Genomic DNA, 17,752 nt, shown 5'->3' with positions numbered 1-17,752 from the left:
ATAGTAGGCTGCAGCCCACGGACAGTTCCCAATTAGGGTTCACAGGCGCAATGCAACCGGGGGATCGCGGACAAAAGTCGAGCGGAGTCGCTGAAAGACGTTGCCGGTCTAAGGTCTTGAACTTTTTAATTGTGTCAAAAAAAATGGCGTCTCAATCCCAATGGAAGGAAAAAAAAAAAAAAAAGAAAAAGGGGGAAAAAGGGGAGATCAGAAGCGCAATCCCTCGACGCCCTCTGGAATCTAAAAGTCGTATCTATGGCCTCGCAAAGGAAAGAGGAATATGAACCCAAATGAGCCGAGAGAAAGCCAACGTAAAAGGAGAATCGTATGCTAAGTTTCACTGTCTCGATACGCCGGGAAAACCTGGCCAGGACTTGCTCTGGGGAACTCGGATCCGTCCAAAGTTCTCGTCCAAGTCAAGGATAAGCTTCAGCGCGTTGCGCGAGCGAAGATACGGCAATGGCGCGGTGGCAGGCTGGAGGCCAATACCAGGCTCGACTGATCCCGTGGGGGTCACATCTTCGTGAGGCGCGCCAGGCAAGGGCAACAGCTTCTGGAGAACTTCGTATGCGGCGAGAGTGAAACCGAACTGTGGAGAAGAGCGCAGAATACGCGCGGGACCTCCTTTGAAGAACGCCGTGAAGCCCTCTTCCTTGAGGATTGTGGTCGCGCAGTGACGCAGCGACGTGTACTTCGTCTCTCCCTTTCGAGCCTCGACCTGAAGACGCGTCTTGATGACGTCACAGGGAGTGGTCAAGTAGGCGGCAGGCATACCTGCGATTGCGCCTGCTGTGAGGAGCTGCAGGATACCGAGCTTCTTGGTGGGAGTTTCGCCGAAGAAGTCTGACTTGAGATGGGCGTATGTGGGGAAGTAGATGGCAGAGAAGGGGACTGAGCCGGAGTGTCATTGTCAGCGAAAGATAATGCATTTTCTGGTTGGACATTTCACTCACCATCACGAAGCAGACACGCGCTGGCTCCCTTGTACAATCCCACGAGACCCAGGTTCTTGATGATCCACATCGCTGATCGACGTGGGGCGGCCTGTCCGGATTTTGCGATCTCTCCCTGAACCTGTAGACGGATCTTGACGATTTCCAATGGGTTTGTGAAGACCTAAAAACACATGACCGTGAGCATATGCTAAGCCTAGAGAAATGAATGTCTTTTAGAACTTACCACTTGACAGGCTCCAGCTGTACCACCAGCAAGCAGCTCGTATGGCCACCAAATGTTGCCTGTCTTTTTCTCGGTGAATGTGCCACGGACCAAGTCGTTAACCGTGAGCTTGATTGCCTTCTCGGGAGCAACACCAATCAACTGAGGCAGTACGCCGGAGTACAACCCGAGGACACCTTCATTTCGGATAACCTTTCTTGCGCAATCAACGGAATTGTTGTACAGCTTTTCACCGACGCGAGCACTCCGTTGGTTTTGCATTCTCGTCTTCACAAGGTCAATTGGGTAGACCATGAACGCTCCAAAGGCACCTGCAAGGCTTCCTAACGCGAAGTGATGCACGGATTCAAGAAGACCTTGTAATAGCTTCTTCGATTTTGTCACGGCCTGGTCCGTAGCATGCGACACCGTGGCGATTGCCTCCGCTCCCAAGGCAGTAGTGGTGTGCCATGATGAATCGATCACCTTGGTGAAATCACTCCACGAAAGCTTTCCGGAAGGTGTGTCCATGCCGGCGAAATGGAACAAGATATCAGCTTCCATGGGTGTAAATAGAGAAAAGCGGGTGACACGAGCAGCTTCGTTCAGGAAATCAGCCTTGGTGATCATGCCGTCTTTGCTCTTGCTGATGGCACTTCGAATGATGTATTCGATCATATCCATCTCTCGGATGATGTTCTGGAACGCGCGGACGTTGGCGTATGAAATTTTGCTACCGGTAGAAATGTTGCAGAGGGTTGGCAGGTTTTCCAGCAAATGGTCTGAAAGCTTATGCTTTGCGGTCTGGAGAATGATGCGCTGGAAGTCCTCTGGCTCGATATAGCCATCTCCGTCTTTGTCGAAGAGGTGAAAGGCTTGACGAATTCTTTCTCCCTGCAATCCCCGAAGCATCTGCGCAAACTGTGGGTAGGTCATGTCGTGTCGAGTCTTCTTCCTGCCAGTGTACAAAGAAGCCCATTCGGAGTTCCAATCGAAGGGGATCGCATCTCCGCTCTTGTTTGCATTATACAGCTTCTGGATGGTTTCGCATTTGACAGTGCCAGTCCTGTCCGCATCAAACAGCCGGAATGCGATTTCATACTCGGCATCTGGTTTTGCCAGGAGGCTCTCAAATGCAGCCCAGTCACCAAGGTTCACACGTCCTGTTTGTCGGCGATCGGCGACCTGGAAGAGAATACCGTATTGTTCCCGTTTTATCTTATGCTAGGTCATCCAACGAAACAAACGTTAGCCTCTGACATGAGATCGAAGCAGCATTATCAGGAACAAAATGCCGTGTGAGTCACTTGACTTCTGGCTCTTTGGGAGCAATCTTACATAGTTCTCTTGCTTTGGAGCAATTGCATTGATGAAATCTTCCTCCATCATATACAGTTCCCCGGTCCCAGTGTCTGTTCGCGCATGTTGCATGAAGTTTGCTCTAACTTGTGCAGTCATGGGGGTTTCTTGCTCAGGCGTTCCCACAAGGGAAGCCTTGAGAGCATCCTTCACTTGCGCCATATTCAGCGGTTGGATGGGCAGTACACCCGACAAATGCTGATCAACAGTTCAAAAAGATTGAAGGAGCAGATATCTGGTTTCAAATTGCGAGGTGAGGGAGAGAAAAAACAACATGCAGCTGAAAGCTACCAATGAAGCGAATGGATGGATTAGTGAAGGTTTGAAACAGGCCAAAAAAAAAAGAAAAAGAAATATGTATCAGAGCTCTACCATGATGGATTGCAGAGCACTGAAAGTGAGAGAAAGATTGTGGTGATGAGATGCAGCTGGGCAAAGTGACAGAGAAAAGTGAGAACCTTTTTTTTTTTTCGCGCAGTCACTTTGTCCTTCGCGCAGTCTCCGGATTTTAGCCAAAGAACAGTTTTCACTGGATCGTCCAGCCGATCCAGCCGGGCCTGCTGGTGGGCCCCCTGCACCTAATTTTAGCGGTGGCGGCCGTGTGGCGTTGCTTTAAATCTGAGTTTGAGGATTCCCCTTCACGCCAGTGCTGATGTAGCGACAGTTTTCATTTAACAATCACTTTCGCGATATCCTTTGGACCTCTTTGGGGAATAGAACTCTTGTTTACCTACAATGTGTACAGCAGAAGTCCCCATCACCAGTCACTATGGCACCCGCCCCATGCACAGATGTAGGGGTGAGAGTTGTTGATGTCCAGGGGTATTGGAAGAACACTGTCACATGATTCACTTGCCATGTGGCTAGTGACACCTTCTGGCGCGAGATTTCACAGGCACCAAAAGTCTGTTCTGGCGATCGGGGAAAAATCGTCTCCAATCTATGGTTGCGACGAAACTTTACCAGAATTTTTTGGTTCTTGCCGTGCTCAATGCCTAGGCATATGTAGAAAAAGTCACTTGTGCTTAGGAATTTTGGGAGGTGGCTGTTGAGTTTCCTGTTTCCAACGGCTATAAAACGCCGAAAAACCTTAATGTTTTGTGTCTGTACGCATGTGCGTATAACTTCTTGTTCAAGATGTTTTTCCATAGCACTACTCTGTATGGGATTGTCATGTTGAACATGCATACTGTTCCTATGTCAATTTCCTCTCAAAGTCTTCTCTGGGCTCCTTTGGCGCTGATCAAGCCAGACATCCAAGCGCGATGCTCCACCAAGCCCCAAGAGAGCAAGCTTTCGACCCACCGCAGGCATTTTAACGCAGCTTGTTCCGTGCTAGCAGCACTCCCGAGTCCGTTGCGGAGAAATACCCTCCTCTTCCCGGCCCAACAACCTCCTCGTGTGTTCGGCCGAGGCTTTCTTTTACCGAAATGTCCAATGACCGAGTTTCCCAGCTCCAACCAAAGCTTTCTTACAACGGGAGCTTGGGAAGCACCTGAATTCGCGGATTATCGTTACTTGCCTTTGAGAAAACCGACTGTTGATATTTATACATATTTTCCACCATCTGGATTGGCAGAATCAGACATCTGCATGGTCGTCTTCATTCCCTGGAAGGATCTTCTTCTGCATGTCATGTGCCACTCATCCGTGCTCCATTCAATAAATGGCTCAGGGACGGAGGACCCAGCCGCTTCTATCGATATCGGCTCTCCCTAGCCATACGTACCTTACACCGGGGATAAACTTGCCGATAGCGGCAAAGCTGCTGGAACAATTTGAGAAGCCGTTGGAGCGCCAAGTTTCCCCGCAGCCGGTTTACTCCGTGTGCACAAAATGATCCGAAAAGGACAGAGAGACACAACATCATATTTGCGCTCTCCGAATTTTTCCTTTCGGATTTTCCTTTTGCTCCTCAAGTGAGTTTTTCTTCAAAACTTCTAGAAGTGGTTTTGAAATACTCCGTCTTGTTGTCCAGTGCCAACCCAGTAAAACCTGTGTTGGGCATGTTGAAAATATCGAGGAACCTTGTTTTAGGCGCATACATACGTTGCTGAAAACCGCAGGGCCGCAAGGTCCTCGGGCAACGAATTACAACCAACCCTCTTTTCCTCTCTCTTCTCCTCGTTTCCCTTCTTTTCTTTTTTTGATGAGTCCATCATCAAAGAAAGAGACTCCGGGCCAAGTTCGCCTTGCGCCTTTTTGGCGACTGCTTCGCTAGCCGGGAGGGCTCTTGCTGTTGGTAACATGAACAACGATCTTTTTTTGCCCGGGTGCGCAAAAAGGCTGCCCAGCTCTTTGAGTGTTGACGATTGGCTCAGCGAAGTTCGACTTCGTGACCGGGTTGGTTCCCCAGTTGCATTTGACACGGTTGGAGGGGTCACTCGGCGAGAAAATTGTGATGAAATGCGAAAAACAGCCCCTCCCCGCGCAGGAACGTCTCTCAACCAATCACGAACATAGCCGCCAACTTCGAGAAGTAAAATTGCAAAGCCAGCCACCAGAGCGTCAGTCAGTGCGTTAGTGCCTCTTCCCTTGGGATACCTCAAATTCACTTCCCGTGTCCCTGGCAAAAAAATTTGAAAAAGAGGGGTTGAGATCATCTTTTGCCCAATGGGAGCCAGACTGACGAAAGATGGCTTGCATGCCTTCGTGATAAGAAAGCTTATCGTCCTATCCTGATGCCTGTACCGAGTGCCTCCAGAGCAAACGAACCCGGTTCACTGGAGCGGTGAGCGCCGGCCCGACCTTGTCTGCGGTCTTGAGAGGGCGGGAATGCAGCCCGATTGGCCGCCGTGAGAGGTTTGCTGGTTGAATTTCGACCGTCTTGAGCCGTTCCCCTCACGCTGTCACATCCAAGAATTCATATCACCTCGAGGCGCCGGCCAGTGGTGAGTCGCCAAGAACCGCTCTCTGTGACGCTAAATTTGCACTACCCTGCCTATAAATAACCCTGACCCCCAACCCATCGCGACATATTTGGAACTGCTATTCTTCTCCAGCAACTGTGCAGAGAACTGGTTTTCTCGAAACTGTGCCCCTTTCTATTTCCACTTTACTTACTCTTCTTTTTTATTAATAGCTGGATTTCGTTCTGTTGTTGGCTGGTCCCAACGTTAGCAATCCACTCTTACCAAAATAGCAAACCGAAAAAAAAAAAAATTGTTTTATTTGCTTGACGTTGCTTCACGGCGCCTCTTGAAATCACACATTTATTAAAAGAATATATATTCCTCGCTATTATTCGATAGATCCCTCTTCCGTTCAACATTACAAAGCCAAAACACATTCCACAAGTTCCTCACCAAAATGTATGCTACTCGAGTTGCAAAGCCCAAGCTCTCCCTTAAGATCAACACCGCATCCACCGGTGTTCCATCGCTCTCCCTTCCGTCTCCAGCAGCGATGGCCATGCCCAGGACACCACTCTCCCCGTCACCACGCAGCCCAACAGCACTTAACACTGCTCGCAACCGAAAAATAAGCCAGGGACATCTGTCTCCCCTACCGCAGCAGCCCACTTTCGCATACACCAACTCTAGCACTGCCAAGAGTATTTTGAAAAAGAGCAGTGCTGCCAACAGCGACTTGGCTGCGAAGAGGCGGATCCAATTCAATGGAGAGCCAACCGTCCACTGCGTGACTCCGATCGAAAATCCCGATGAGTACTACGGTACTTACGCCAAAATGAGCAGGGATGAGAGACGGTGGTCGAGATTTTCGTGATTGAATGGAAAGATTTTTCCTCGAATGGACGAAATCAATCGAAGGGATAAGACAGTGAAAGATGTCGGACTCTCAGGTCTTACGCCGCGCCGAGAAACCAACGTTGTTGGAACGATTCTATATGCCATTATGAAACGCGGTGATAAGGACCCAAGTCAATGGTCACCTTCTTTCCCGCCGTGGCGGAGCGATGTGGCGTCTCTGATCCTGACATACGAATCTCGCGAACCTGCACGGAGATCGGTTGCATCCGGCTGCCCGTCACTCCTAGAAAGGGCTGTTACCTTTCCTATATATAGGAATACGAGTGAGTGGATAAGTTGCCCCAGCTAAACGGATCCAGCGTCAGGAATCAAGGTGGAGTTGGGTGGACATGATGGTGACCGGTCGTCAATGGTTTGACCAGGTTTCAGGCTGAGAGTAATGTGGTGCACTCGTTAAGTGGAATATACTTATGTTGAGCGAGTCGAACAATATCAGTGAATAGTTATTATCTCCGTTTTGAATGAATGAAAACATTTGTCGAGGTGAATTTCCCCTGTTTGTACTCCATAGAGAAGCGTCATCTGAAGTAAATGCTTTTGCACACCGACTGGCCGTGAAGTAACTGCTGGGCCGCTCTGCTCCAGCGATAAGATAACACGAATGTCGAAAACTAAAAATCGTGAAGCTTAAACCCTGTCTCAAGACTCCCCGAGTCCGTGTTAGACTAGCAGTTATACAGCCGTGCCTGTCACCTTTCATCCGAGTTACCAATGCTATTCTCTTCGAGGACAGCATGCAGAGTATTACTCCGCTCTAAGACAGCTTCAACGGCTGTCCACCACGCCCAGCAGCGACAGCTCCTTACTCTCGCCATTGAATCATCATGGTATGTAGCTTTTTCCCTCATGGGAACCTGTCAGATTATGGATTTATGGAATACTAACGCCAATCTTCTGCCAGTGATGATTCTTCCGTCGCGATTGTGGAAAAACATGGCGCGAACCCTCCGTCTAGCTGCGCGGCTACCCTCCACTTCCTCGAAAACGTCACAGCAGACTCGCGGGAATACAAGGGAATTCACCCCATGGTAGCCCTAGGCTCCCACCAAGAAAACCTCGCAAAACTAGTGCACAAGTCGCTCCAACACCTCCCACCAGCCACCGAACAGGACAGCAACGTCAAATCCGTATACATTCAATCTACAGACGGTAGCGCGTCCGTCCGCAGGCAAAAGCCAGATTTTATCTCCGTAACTCGAGGTCCTGGAATGGTATCTAGTTTATCAACGGGATTGGATACGGCAAAGGGGCTAGCGGTGGCGTGGCAGGTTCCTCTGATGGGAGTACATCATATGCAAGCGCATTTGCTGACTCCAAGATTGGTTGCTGCGCTTGAGGCGCAGGCGCAGGCAGCGTCAACGCTCAAAGGAGTGGAGTTTCCTTTCTTCTCTATATTGGTGTCTGGTGGTCATACGTTGCTGGTTCACTCTAAGTCCCTTGTCGAGCATGAGATCCTCGGCTCAACTGTCGACATTGCGATAGGAGATGCACTGGATAAAATTGCGAGAATGGCCTTGCCTACATCTTATATTGAAGCGTCTAAAACGACGATGTATGGAAAAGCACTTGAGACATTTGCTTTTCCGAATGGAAAGGTAGATTATGCAAATTACAAACCTCCGTCGAATCGTGGAGAAGAGATTGAGAAGTATGAAGATACCAGATGGGGTTGGTCACTGACTATGCCATATGCTGAAACACGGACAGTAGCATTCTCTTTTGCAGGATTATTGTCGACGGCTCAAAAGCAGCTTGAAGCCCATAAAACTAAATGGGAAGAAGGGGCCAAGAGAGAAACTGACGACTGGCTTCCTCATGATGCCCGGGTTTCGCTATCACGATTATTTATGCGTGTCTGTTTCGAGCACCTTGTTTCTAGAACCGTGTTCGCCTTAAGGAAGCTGCAGCAGCCAGATATCGAAAACTGGAGCAAAAAGGAGCGTCGAAAAGCCCAAGGGAGACTCCCCGGGCTTGGAAGCCCCGTGAAAACAATCGTTATTAGCGGTGGCGTTGCTGCCAATCAGTTTCTGCGCAGCGTTTTTCGTTCTTTCTTGGATATTCGTGGATTTACCGACGTTGAAATTATTGCGCCACCGATGTACTTATGTACGGATAATGCAGCGATGATTGGTTGGACTGGGATTGAGATGTTTGAAGCCGGATGGAAATCGGATTTGAAGTGTCGAGCTTTGAGGAAATGGGCACTTGACGCTAAGGCAGATGATGGGGGAATACTAGGTCCTGACGATTGGATGAGAGTTCAATAACGGGTACTGGATGGAAACAATTTGTGCTTCCTACAATTCTATGCGGCTCATACGAGATGATACCCCAGAGCAATTCTTTATATTGTATTATTACTTTGTATACGGAGTATACGGCGACTTGGAGTGATAGCTATTCATGTTGATGTGGCAGGGTATTTATTTATCTCTTTCTCTTTTCCTTTTCTTTTCTCTCTCCTTTTTTCTCCCCATCGCATCATGAAACTTTGGCATTGTTATGGCTCGCTGGGCCAACTGAAGCTTTGCAGTGGATCAACAAGCCGCGAATAGATGGAAGCAACAGCTCAAAAGTCAATTTCGGCGAAATATCCTTCGTCCACTACGTACTCCAGGCGGTCCACTTCAGAGGTACACTTTGTATGTAGTCCCAAGCAGCTTCGTAAACCTGCCGACGAAGCATGGAGTAACTTGACTGCTCCGTACTCCCTATCAATAATACTATCGTCACAATCTTTCAAAGGCTGCGAAAATTGTCATTCTCTAAGCTTTGCATAGAAACTCCTTTCTGAATCCCCAGTGGCTGTGGATTAAAATAGCAAAGCACAAAACTTTATTGAGCCGCCAAGAAGCTCATTGCATCAATTGATCTTTCAAAGGGCTGTTGGTCTAGCCCCTTTTCTTCATCCCAAGAAGAAATCCTATCAAAATTTTGCAGAATGGAAGAAGGGAAGCCAAAAAAAAGGTCTGCTTACGTGTCATCTTCAACAAGGATATGGAGCATGGAGAGTGAAATATCGACGGTGATGATTGCAGTGCTTCTTCGACTGTCGTTTCTAGAGGGGAAAGTGTGTGGAGATTGGGGCCATGAACCGGGTCTTTTCTTCCTACTTCCTATCTTCCTAATGCCCAAACAAGAGGAGCTTGATGTCGAAAGTTAATACTCTTTGTGAATGCAACCCGTGATTCATGTTTCCGTACGGAGTAACTCCGTACTTCGTGGATCTTCATTGGATCCACATAGGACTTGTCCAAGCACAACGTAAATGCGCTGGTGAACTAAGCTAGATAGAGCCCTCTCTTGAGAGGCGTAACGTACAAGGGCTGCAAGGGGGAATGTTCGAAGGCCTGCCGAACTCGCCCTCGAAACAACCTTCCAGACTTCGCCAGCTACAGTATCATTGCCAACTACCCATTCTCTAGCGTTTTAGGCGCTGGTCCCTGCCGCTTGAGCGGAGCCAACCCAAATCAGGTCAAGCTTCGGTGCCGAGCCATTCCTCCAAGCACGTGGTAGAGCGACCCATCCCGTATTTGGTCTAGCGCATATGGCTTGAATGACCTCAGCAGAGTATAAATCTCGCCTCGGAAGTTTGGCAGGAAGCGACAGAAGAGCCAGGAGACAATCGCGCTCCAATTCAGGGGAAACTTCAAAACTTCGGCTTTTTCGATGCACTTCTTCAAGGCATACCTTCAGCGTTGTTCCTCTTCACTGCAACCCATACCGGGGAGCTATACGGAGAGGCGTCACAAGAAAACTTTCAGCTACTATCGAAGTTAACCTGGAGCCATTATGCTACTTTTTAGCCCTCCCCCCCGTTGCTTCGCGAGAGGACCACCCCGGATTCGCTGAGCTAGGAACTATCACAAATGGCTCTTGGAAATACCCGCTGAGATTGGTCCATTCGACCCGCGAAAATTGGCTCTCGAGTACTCCATAGGATGGCCGCTATGGTTTCCAAGCAAGTAGCCTCGTCTGCTCGTGACTCTGGATCTTGCACGAGGACTTCGAAAGGTCCGGTTGGAGCGATCCTAATCGCCGCTATTTTCCCAAGCCTTCTTGTGGTTCTCACGATCTCTCGGTCTCTCATTCGAATATTCATGTACAGATGATGTCTGTATATGCGCTCCTGTCACTCATTTGATTTGCTGCCTGTTTTATGGCCGCGAAGGCCCTCTACGTTCGTTATCGCTAATAATTGATACTATAATATATTCGCTCTTTCTTTTGCTACTAATTTATAATTTAACGGCTAGCAATGGCGCGTTCCTTTATGCAGTCTGTCAATCTTTCTCCTTTCGAGCTCGGTCTTTGGCCTTCAAAGTGCACCTGGAACCTGCAAGCCTCAGTTGGCGGACAACTTGTCTTTTGAAGATGGTCTTTCACTGGTCCAACTGGAGGGATGATGAAGATCAATGATGCGGTCGACGGGAAGAGCTACTAGTAAGAATAGACAAGTCTACATTATCAGTTTAAGTCTGATCGAGGGATATAGTCGTACCAAGCTCAAGTCCGACGATACAGGGTACCTCTCCAGCACCGTGAGGGCCTTAAAAGCGGGTGCCTCCCATGAAATCTCGTTAGAATGGCGGGTGACGCCATCGGAGATAGGGCGTCAGGACTGCATCATCAACTTCTTCTAGGACGACGATAGTACGGATGCCAATTGGCTTAGTGGTAACATCATACAACTCTTTGTTGGGTACGAAGATTCTAGATGGAATTCTGTTTCGTTGAAGTGGACTGCACGGCGATCAAAGCAAAAGCTTGTGTTAAGGTTCTACTGCGATGGCAAAAGGGAGTTCAGTATAGATTTCGATAAAGTTGAAGTGCTTGGGCCGGGGGCTCAAGTCTGCCCTATATCCACTGCTTCGTCAGTGACGCCTACTCCCACTTCCGTGACAATTTCGACATTATCCGGAATAACAGCGTCTTCTGAATTAAGTACGTCGATTTTAGTCACCTCCCTCAGAGAAATGAGAAGCACGTCCAGCACCATCGTAACAAGCTCCTCCGCCTCATCCACTACTACTATAGGCACGACTTCTGAGCTCCCGTCGATTTCGTCGGAGACTACTTCCATGTCGCGCTCCATGAGTGAGATTACATCCGCTGCTCGCACTGATAGCAACTCTAGTATTGCATTTGAGACCGCCTCTTCCGCATTATCCACGGCGATCGCGTCTAGTGCGGCACGTGGAACTTTTTCAACAGTTTCACTAGCAGCCAGCGCATCTAACACTATGACCAAGACCAGGTCATCGGCTCCTGCTCAACCTGCATCAAGCACTGCACCTGAGACCACGGCATCTACCGCGGTGCCTGGTACTCTCTTATCTCTTTCAACAATTGCTATCGGAACTGAACCACTCCCTTTATATCTTCGACAGCAACAACATCTAGCATAGGGGCTGATTCTAGTCCAATTCTTTCTCCATTTAGTTCCTCTGCCACCGCGACTGAAACAGCTTCCTGCACAGATTCTGCATCTAGCTCTGATGGCAGTGCTACACTATCCATTCCATTGACATTTCTGTTACGGGAATAAAAATCGCGCCTACGAGCACGGCCACCCCCTGTCGTTTCAACTATAACCCCAGGAGCCTCGATGACGGGGGCTGAAACGTCTCCGGGTGTTTCGCCGACAAACAGTGCAACTGCCCTAGTGACGGTTACCTCTGCGTCTGCATTTCCAACTCGCACAGCTATGGCTTTAGGTATAACGCAAACTACTCCATGCGATACTTCTCCAGGAATTGCTTCGAGTACAGCACTCCAGTTTGAATCTCCTCCGCCCTTCACATCCGTCACTACTGGCAAATGGAGCTCCGTTAATAGCCATTCTTCAGCGGCGCCATCAAGCTCAGTCTATATGACTTCACTCTCTTCAATGACAGGGAGCCCAGTATCAACTGCGCGGCCCACTCAGTTCGCAACATCCACGGTTTACTCAACTGAAATTGTGACGGTTACTGCGTGTCCATCAACTGTGTACGACTGTCCTGCATCCCAACGGACAACTTATGTTACGACGAAGACCATCGCCATTTCGACAACAGTGTGCCCGAGAATTGAAATTTTTCAGCTGACGGATTTAGCGATTGAGATCACTGCCGCATCTCGTGCGGTTCCTCAGCCAACACTGTACATCGTAGCTCCTCCAGCAACCACACCAGGCGGCGTTGGCCCGACTGCATTCACGCAAACCATGTCGGGCGCGACGGTGTCAGCTTCTATTGCTGCCTCCTCCCTAGGCAGCAGCAGTGCCACATTGAAGGCGCGACAGGGCCGTTTCCGTCTCCAAGCTGTGCAGAAAATGGCGATTCTCCAGCTCAGAGTTCCGCCGCATCGCAAGGTACAATCATTGGTCTCCCGAATCCCGGTGATGTTCAAACCAGCAACATCAGCCAAGTACCCACAGGTTTTATAACCTCCGGTTCAGTTAACCCTCGCCCTACCGGAATCCCTAAAGATATTCCAGCACCGCCACCAACCCACCTCGTTTTCGAGGGCAAAACGTCTCGATCCGGACCAGCCGGCTCAATTCTCTCAGTTGCTGCCTTCATTGCTATTTTTTTGGGTAAATAGCCACTTGTCTGCCTATGAAACCGAATCTCTGGGGATTGTAATTGATGACAAGATAAATAGTGGGAAGAATGAAGAGACTGTACATCTAACCTCATATTTAATGTATATTATTCCTTTTTCTTTTCTTGTTTAAATCATTACTTGGATGTGTGTATTAGTGATTAAAACATGTTATACCTGTTATAATACATAATGTAGCTGTTTGTGCTTAAGCTCGGGTTAGTGAGTAGAACTGTTAGTTATAGTCTTATCATCGATTCATAATTCTGTCTAACTTGCTGGTCAGCCAACTATGACTTCCATTAAACGCCATTTATTGATACTCATCTTGAAAAGCCTTGTTATTGGGAAAGGAGGTGCAGCAAGGAAAAGGAAAGATTAAAAAGCGAATTCCCAACTAACAGCCAGAACGACCTCAAATGCAGATGCTCCAAAATCAAATAAAATGGACGGGACAAAAAGAGTGAGGAAATGTATATAGCAAGATGCAATGCACAGGAACAAAAGGCCACCATCCCCAATGATGCACAACTTCAGAAATACGGCAAACATATAGAGGGAAAGCAAATAGGAGGGAATAGAGGATATTATATGGCAAAATAATTAAATAAAAGCGAAATTGCAATTCCGAACATGTATGCTTTGGTGTGGGATAACCATGAAATCATTGCAGGTTGTTTTATTGCAATAAATTATGTATGCTGAGTCTTTCTTCGTCATGGCTGTCATGGCTACCACCTCGGCCTTCACGATCAGCATGCTCACGGCGCAATTCACGCTGTCCTAACGTTGGAAGTAGGGTTCTTGCACCTCGTTCAAGGCACTATTGAGTTACCATGTCAACTCGGTGCAAGTGTTATGACCGCATAGGGAAGCGGGGGAGCACTCACCAGCTTCTCTACATCTTCCCAATTTTCACCGACAGCGTCGGCGAGAGGACGCCAAGTCTGCTCCCGCATTTGCATGTACTGATTCGCGAGCCTATCGATGCGTTCGTCATTCCAATCAGAACCGCGGCGTTTTGCGATCAACCGCTCGTATCGTTTTCGACAGGCATTAGCGGATTTGGACGGGAAGTGATCCCTCTGGATTTGGTTCCAGCCCTGAGCCTGAGCTCGTGCTGCTAGGAGGATTTCATCATCTCGTGGCGACCATGGACCAGAAGTACTCGTAGGAGTCATAGGGCTGCTAGGCAAGGCGACAGGCTGACGTTCTGCTCCTGACAATCGACTGGGGTATGTCGCAATATGAGAAGGGACTGGACACGACTGTGAACCATGGCCTTGCCACGGATTTAGTCCATGCGGGACCGTAGGGGTAGAAGTACGTAGAGGATTCATCTCTTTTGGTGTTGCTGGTGTTTCTGTTTTTGCTTTCGATGAGGGATATGGTGCTGATCTTTTAGAGGCTCGCGAGGGCGTCTGCTTCGGCATTTCAGTCCGTGCTTTTTTTGCAAACCAAAAGGAGACACAAAGGGCGGGTTCACTCTTCCGTACTTGAGAAATGGGCCACCCAATGTGCTCTCTCAGGTAATGCGATGACCCAGAATGGCTAGAAAGTCGATTCAAAGTTTAGAGGAAACTGGAGCTCCGTGGAACTATATGTCAGGGAGGTCTTTCGAACAAAGCATAGGCAAGAAATCAAGGTAGAAAATTAAGAGTATAATTCAGCACGAACACGAGACCAACATAGGAATGTAAAGTAAATCAATTAGGCAATAAATAACATAGAAAAATTGAATGACAACAGAGCCAGAACCAGCCTTGCTTAACATGGCCTTTCCTACGCCGCAAATTCTTAAGGCAGCATCGAGGCTTTTTGCAGGGCAGAATGCAAGACACCTTGGTTCAGGGAAAGCCAGTTCTCTGAAGAAAGGAGCCTAGAAAGAATGCAAGGCAAAAAGCCAATAATGGAAAGGGCGGACAATATAGCTGGTAGAAGACGGGCTTCCCGTCCTTATATGACGGGTGAACTTATTAGTGCAGAGAGCATATGCAGATCATGTCGTACCAACCTAGCATCGGAGTTCCATATTTGGCACCAAAAAAACTAGACTGTTTCTTCTCATCTAGCCAAAGATAAACAGATAGGCGCCCCGAGAGAAGCTAGCAAAGCAGATGGCGTCGGTGTCGTAATCGAAGTGCAGCATGTAGGAAGTGGAGGGTGATTTGGCTTCCAGGCTGCCTAGCATGGATCCCGATGGTTAAGGACACAAGCGCTGGGCCACACGAATCCTTGAAAATGATTGGTAAGTAGGCGGTCGTCTGGCGGTCGCAGCCGGAAAGGCGACGTTGATTAGGTGGATGGCTGCAGAATGAGCGGCTCCACGGGTGAGACCGTCAGTGCTTGGGGTAAGAGCCAGTTTTGAGCTCAAATTCTCCCGTGATGGATCTGTGTTGGAGAAGCATCGTGTTTCTTCTGCTTGCATGCCGAGACACTGGGCTTCCCGAGTGTTGAAGCAGGAACGTGGAGAAGGACTAAATCGGGACGCTCCCAGGATGCTGACCATTAGATTCGATATTCTGTATGCTGGCCAAGGGGCCCTTCATGCACAAGGTCTCCAAGAAGAACCTGACAAGGACCAAATCAGCTCTGACCATTGTTCTACCCATGTTGATAATACCCGTTCGGCCCTACTAGTCTGATCATGGGCCAGGGTTACCTGGTCCGAGACGTCGGTCAATCCTGAAAGCCTGACTTCTGCCCGTTCTGCACATCGGTCCAGCGAGCCCGCCCGTCATTCATTCTCAGCGCTTAGACGGAATCCGATGCTATTTACTGTCTCGTCTGACATTGTCCTTGTTTCATGAGAGGATCGGTGGTTTCGAGACTTGCATCATCCTCCGCGCATTTAGAGTTGGCGGACGGCCCGCTGTGGCGCGAAACATCGAAGCCAATGGTGGTTTTGTTTAGCCGCCGGCCGCTTTCCGACCTGCATGGGCTCGGTTGAGGCTTCAGAAAAGAAGATCGAAGGGCTCGACGAGAATCACAAGGAAGGCTAAGAAATGACAGGTCGAAATTTGAACCGATTAACCCCCTTCGTTGATCGTGGGCAAGTGGGCCACCGGCCCAGCGGACGCGGCTATCTTCTCGTGGAGACGCCAAGTGGGATGGTGGTCATTGAGGAGTCTTCCTTGCTCAAAAGTTGATCTTCTTTAACTTTTTAATTGCATTGTGCACGGCTAAAAATAGCCGTCCACAGTGCTCCGTATCATACCAGTAGTTTTTTTTGCTGCTGCAGCGTCTATTGGCCGCCACGGCTTGACCTGCAGAGCAACGAGGCTAGACCGCTAAATAAAAATAGTGGTTCGAAGCGCCAGCATGGGGTGTTGCCCGCTGCAGTGTAACTCATGACAGAATTCCGCGTCTCTGCATTCGCTAGCAGGGTTGATGAACAGGCATGTGCTGCATGGACAAGGTGCATGGACGTCGAGAGGAGATCTGGATGCTGAGACGGGAACTGTTCAAGGGACGGTCCCCACCGAATCGCCGCGCTCGGACTGTTTGTTTCGGGTTCTTATTTTCGGTCCAAACTCCAGCTGGCATGTCGCCAGGGAGAGGGGGTATCATGCATATGTACTCCGTAGATATGTACTGTATGATAGTTGTTTTACCTTTTTTCTCCGATCTTGCGTTGTACGAGGATCGAATAACTATATGGAGCCTAGAAGAGGAAGCATTTTGCAGCCCAAGCGAATAGCTCCACCAACGTTCGGATGAGCGTAAACGCCCTATTGACTCTTCTCGTAACATGAGGGAAAGCACTTTTCAAGAACCACAAATATTTACGGAGTACGAAGTTCAATAGTGGGCCGGCGTACAAGAACAATTGAGAGTATTTACTTGTATTGCTTTCTACTCGACGCTCCCACAGCACGAAGCATCGAAGAGTGCAAATATAACACTATGCTACATTCTGCACAGAGCGTACCGATATAGCCGGAAACATGATTATCAATGTAGGCCACATACAGTGCTGCACCCCAGTCGCGCCTTATTCCACCAAACGGGATAAGCAGATTTAGCCACCAGGGACGTTTCCGCTTTGCTGAAGGCCGGATATCTGCTTTCGAAGCTCGAGGAAGAAGTCTTTGCCGTTTACCATGGTATTTGCTGGTGTCTTTCAGTGTGGGCTCCGTGCTGATACCGGTATACGATCAACTTACGCTTTGATGCCCAAGGTCCACTGGATCGAATGTTGTTCGCATCCTTTCCATTAGATTTGTAGGCCATAGGCTGGGGTTCTTGAGCAGGTTCATGTCAATAGGGATGTTCAAGGCGCTGTTGGGCGCCGATTTGGGAGGTTCATAGCATACCACCTGGACCAGCTGGCTCATACCCTACAGAACCTCTCTGTGAGCAATAATCATGCAGGCGGCACCGTGTAAGAGTATACCTTTTCTGAGAGCATCTTTCAGTTCGGCCCCGTTGAAGCCCCGGACGGGGATATGAGGTTCTTGTGCGGGTCCGCCCCAGGCATTGCCTGCATTGATGATATTGCCTTGTCCTCGCTGGCCATGGCGATCCTGCTGATGGCCACCCATTGATCGGTCCCGAAAGCCTGCGCTGTGATGTCGCTGACCCGCTGGGCGATTGGGATCATAGCCGCGACCACCACGCCATCTAGTCAAACAAATCAGGTCAGCAAAACCAAATGGAAAAGAGAAACAGAGATTTTCATGTACCGATCGTCTCCGGCACCGCTCATCCTTGCACCGCAGCGCTTCGCAGGAAACAAAAACAGGCTTCAAAGTTCACATCGAGGTCGACGCCGTCTCGAGCGACTTGCAACTTACTCAGCAGTGTGGATGAGGCTTGGCAGCACGCACCTTTCCCAATGAGGCTAGACTAGAACTGTGCTCCATAATGATAAACCA

At 49.0% G+C, this 17,752-nt stretch overlaps 10 protein-coding genes across 10 annotated transcripts; 5 read left to right on the top strand and 5 right to left on the bottom strand.

Annotated features, from left to right (window-relative positions):
* Positions 1-237: 237 nt before the first annotated feature.
* Positions 238-2,852, bottom strand: CIMG_04705 (mitochondrial carrier protein). Its single transcript, XM_001245263.2, has 4 exons — positions 2,497-2,852; positions 1,180-2,382; positions 954-1,116; positions 238-891 (listed from the first exon to the last, which is right to left on the bottom strand). Exons 1-4 carry the CDS (start codon positions 2,677-2,679, stop codon positions 338-340), a joined length of 2,103 nt encoding a protein of 700 aa, XP_001245264.1. The 5' UTR covers positions 2,680-2,852; the 3' UTR covers positions 238-337.
* An 802-nt stretch (positions 2,853-3,654) lies between these two features.
* Positions 3,655-4,236, top strand: CIMG_11379 (uncharacterized protein; the record flags this gene model as incomplete). The annotated part of the gene is made up of 1 exon (XM_012358433.1): positions 3,655-4,236. One exon carries the CDS (start codon positions 3,655-3,657, stop codon positions 4,234-4,236), a length of 582 nt encoding a protein of 193 aa, XP_012213856.1.
* Positions 4,237-4,550: 314 nt separating this feature from the next.
* Positions 4,551-5,120, bottom strand: CIMG_04704 (uncharacterized protein; the record flags this gene model as incomplete). The annotated part of the gene is made up of 1 exon (XM_001245262.2): positions 4,551-5,120. One exon carries the CDS (start codon positions 5,118-5,120, stop codon positions 4,551-4,553), a length of 570 nt encoding a protein of 189 aa, XP_001245263.2.
* A 706-nt stretch (positions 5,121-5,826) lies between these two features.
* CIMG_11378 (uncharacterized protein) lies at positions 5,827-6,243 on the top strand (the record flags this gene model as incomplete). Its single annotated transcript, XM_012358432.1, has 1 exon — positions 5,827-6,243. The coding sequence occupies one exon, from the start codon at positions 5,827-5,829 to the stop codon at positions 6,241-6,243; it is 417 nt and encodes a 138-aa protein (XP_012213855.1).
* Positions 6,244-6,948: 705 nt separating this feature from the next.
* On the top strand, positions 6,949-8,689 carry CIMG_04703 (glycoprotease/Kae1 family metallohydrolase). Its single transcript, XM_001245261.2, has 2 exons — positions 6,949-7,114; positions 7,189-8,689. The coding sequence occupies exons 1-2, from the start codon at positions 6,999-7,001 to the stop codon at positions 8,552-8,554; spliced, it is 1,482 nt and encodes a 493-aa protein (XP_001245262.2). The 5' UTR covers positions 6,949-6,998; the 3' UTR covers positions 8,555-8,689.
* A 433-nt stretch (positions 8,690-9,122) lies between these two features.
* Positions 9,123-10,389, bottom strand: CIMG_11377 (uncharacterized protein; the record flags this gene model as incomplete). The annotated part of the gene is made up of 6 exons (XM_012358431.1): positions 9,123-9,210; positions 9,265-9,411; positions 9,609-9,679; positions 9,753-9,934; positions 9,978-9,998; positions 10,155-10,389. 6 exons carry the CDS (start codon positions 10,387-10,389, stop codon positions 9,123-9,125), a joined length of 744 nt encoding a protein of 247 aa, XP_012213854.1.
* CIMG_04702 (uncharacterized protein) lies at positions 9,908-11,695 on the top strand (the record flags this gene model as incomplete). Its single annotated transcript, XM_001245260.2, has 3 exons — positions 9,908-10,730; positions 10,783-10,879; positions 10,931-11,695. Exons 1-3 carry the CDS (start codon positions 10,693-10,695, stop codon positions 11,693-11,695), a joined length of 900 nt encoding a protein of 299 aa, XP_001245261.2. The 5' UTR covers positions 9,908-10,692.
* Positions 11,696-11,895: 200 nt separating this feature from the next.
* Positions 11,896-12,717, top strand: CIMG_04701 (uncharacterized protein; the record flags this gene model as incomplete). The annotated part of the gene is made up of 1 exon (XM_001245259.2): positions 11,896-12,717. The coding sequence occupies one exon, from the start codon at positions 11,896-11,898 to the stop codon at positions 12,715-12,717; it is 822 nt and encodes a 273-aa protein (XP_001245260.2).
* Positions 12,718-13,368: 651 nt separating this feature from the next.
* On the bottom strand, positions 13,369-15,654 carry CIMG_04700 (uncharacterized protein). Its single transcript, XM_001245258.2, has 5 exons — positions 15,513-15,654; positions 14,890-15,446; positions 14,372-14,456; positions 13,766-14,296; positions 13,369-13,698 (listed from the first exon to the last, which is right to left on the bottom strand). The coding sequence occupies exons 4-5, from the start codon at positions 14,213-14,215 to the stop codon at positions 13,555-13,557; spliced, it is 594 nt and encodes a 197-aa protein (XP_001245259.2). The 5' UTR covers positions 14,216-14,296; positions 14,372-14,456; positions 14,890-15,446; positions 15,513-15,654; the 3' UTR covers positions 13,369-13,554.
* A 1,039-nt stretch (positions 15,655-16,693) lies between these two features.
* On the bottom strand, positions 16,694-17,631 carry CIMG_04699 (uncharacterized protein). The gene is made up of 5 exons (XM_001245257.2): positions 17,561-17,631; positions 17,272-17,498; positions 17,192-17,215; positions 17,042-17,119; positions 16,694-16,988 (listed from the first exon to the last, which is right to left on the bottom strand). The coding sequence occupies exons 1-5, from the start codon at positions 17,581-17,583 to the stop codon at positions 16,897-16,899; spliced, it is 444 nt and encodes a 147-aa protein (XP_001245258.1). The 5' UTR covers positions 17,584-17,631; the 3' UTR covers positions 16,694-16,896.
* Positions 17,632-17,752: the final 121 nt, after the last annotated feature.

Source organism: Coccidioides immitis, assembly GCF_000149335.2.
Source record: "Coccidioides immitis RS genomic scaffold supercont3.4, whole genome shotgun sequence".
Lineage (NCBI taxonomy): Eukaryota > Fungi > Ascomycota > Eurotiomycetes > Onygenales > Onygenaceae > Coccidioides > Coccidioides immitis.
The sequence above is the reverse complement of the archived record's forward strand: the minus strand, read 5'-3'. Positions and strand labels throughout refer to the sequence as shown.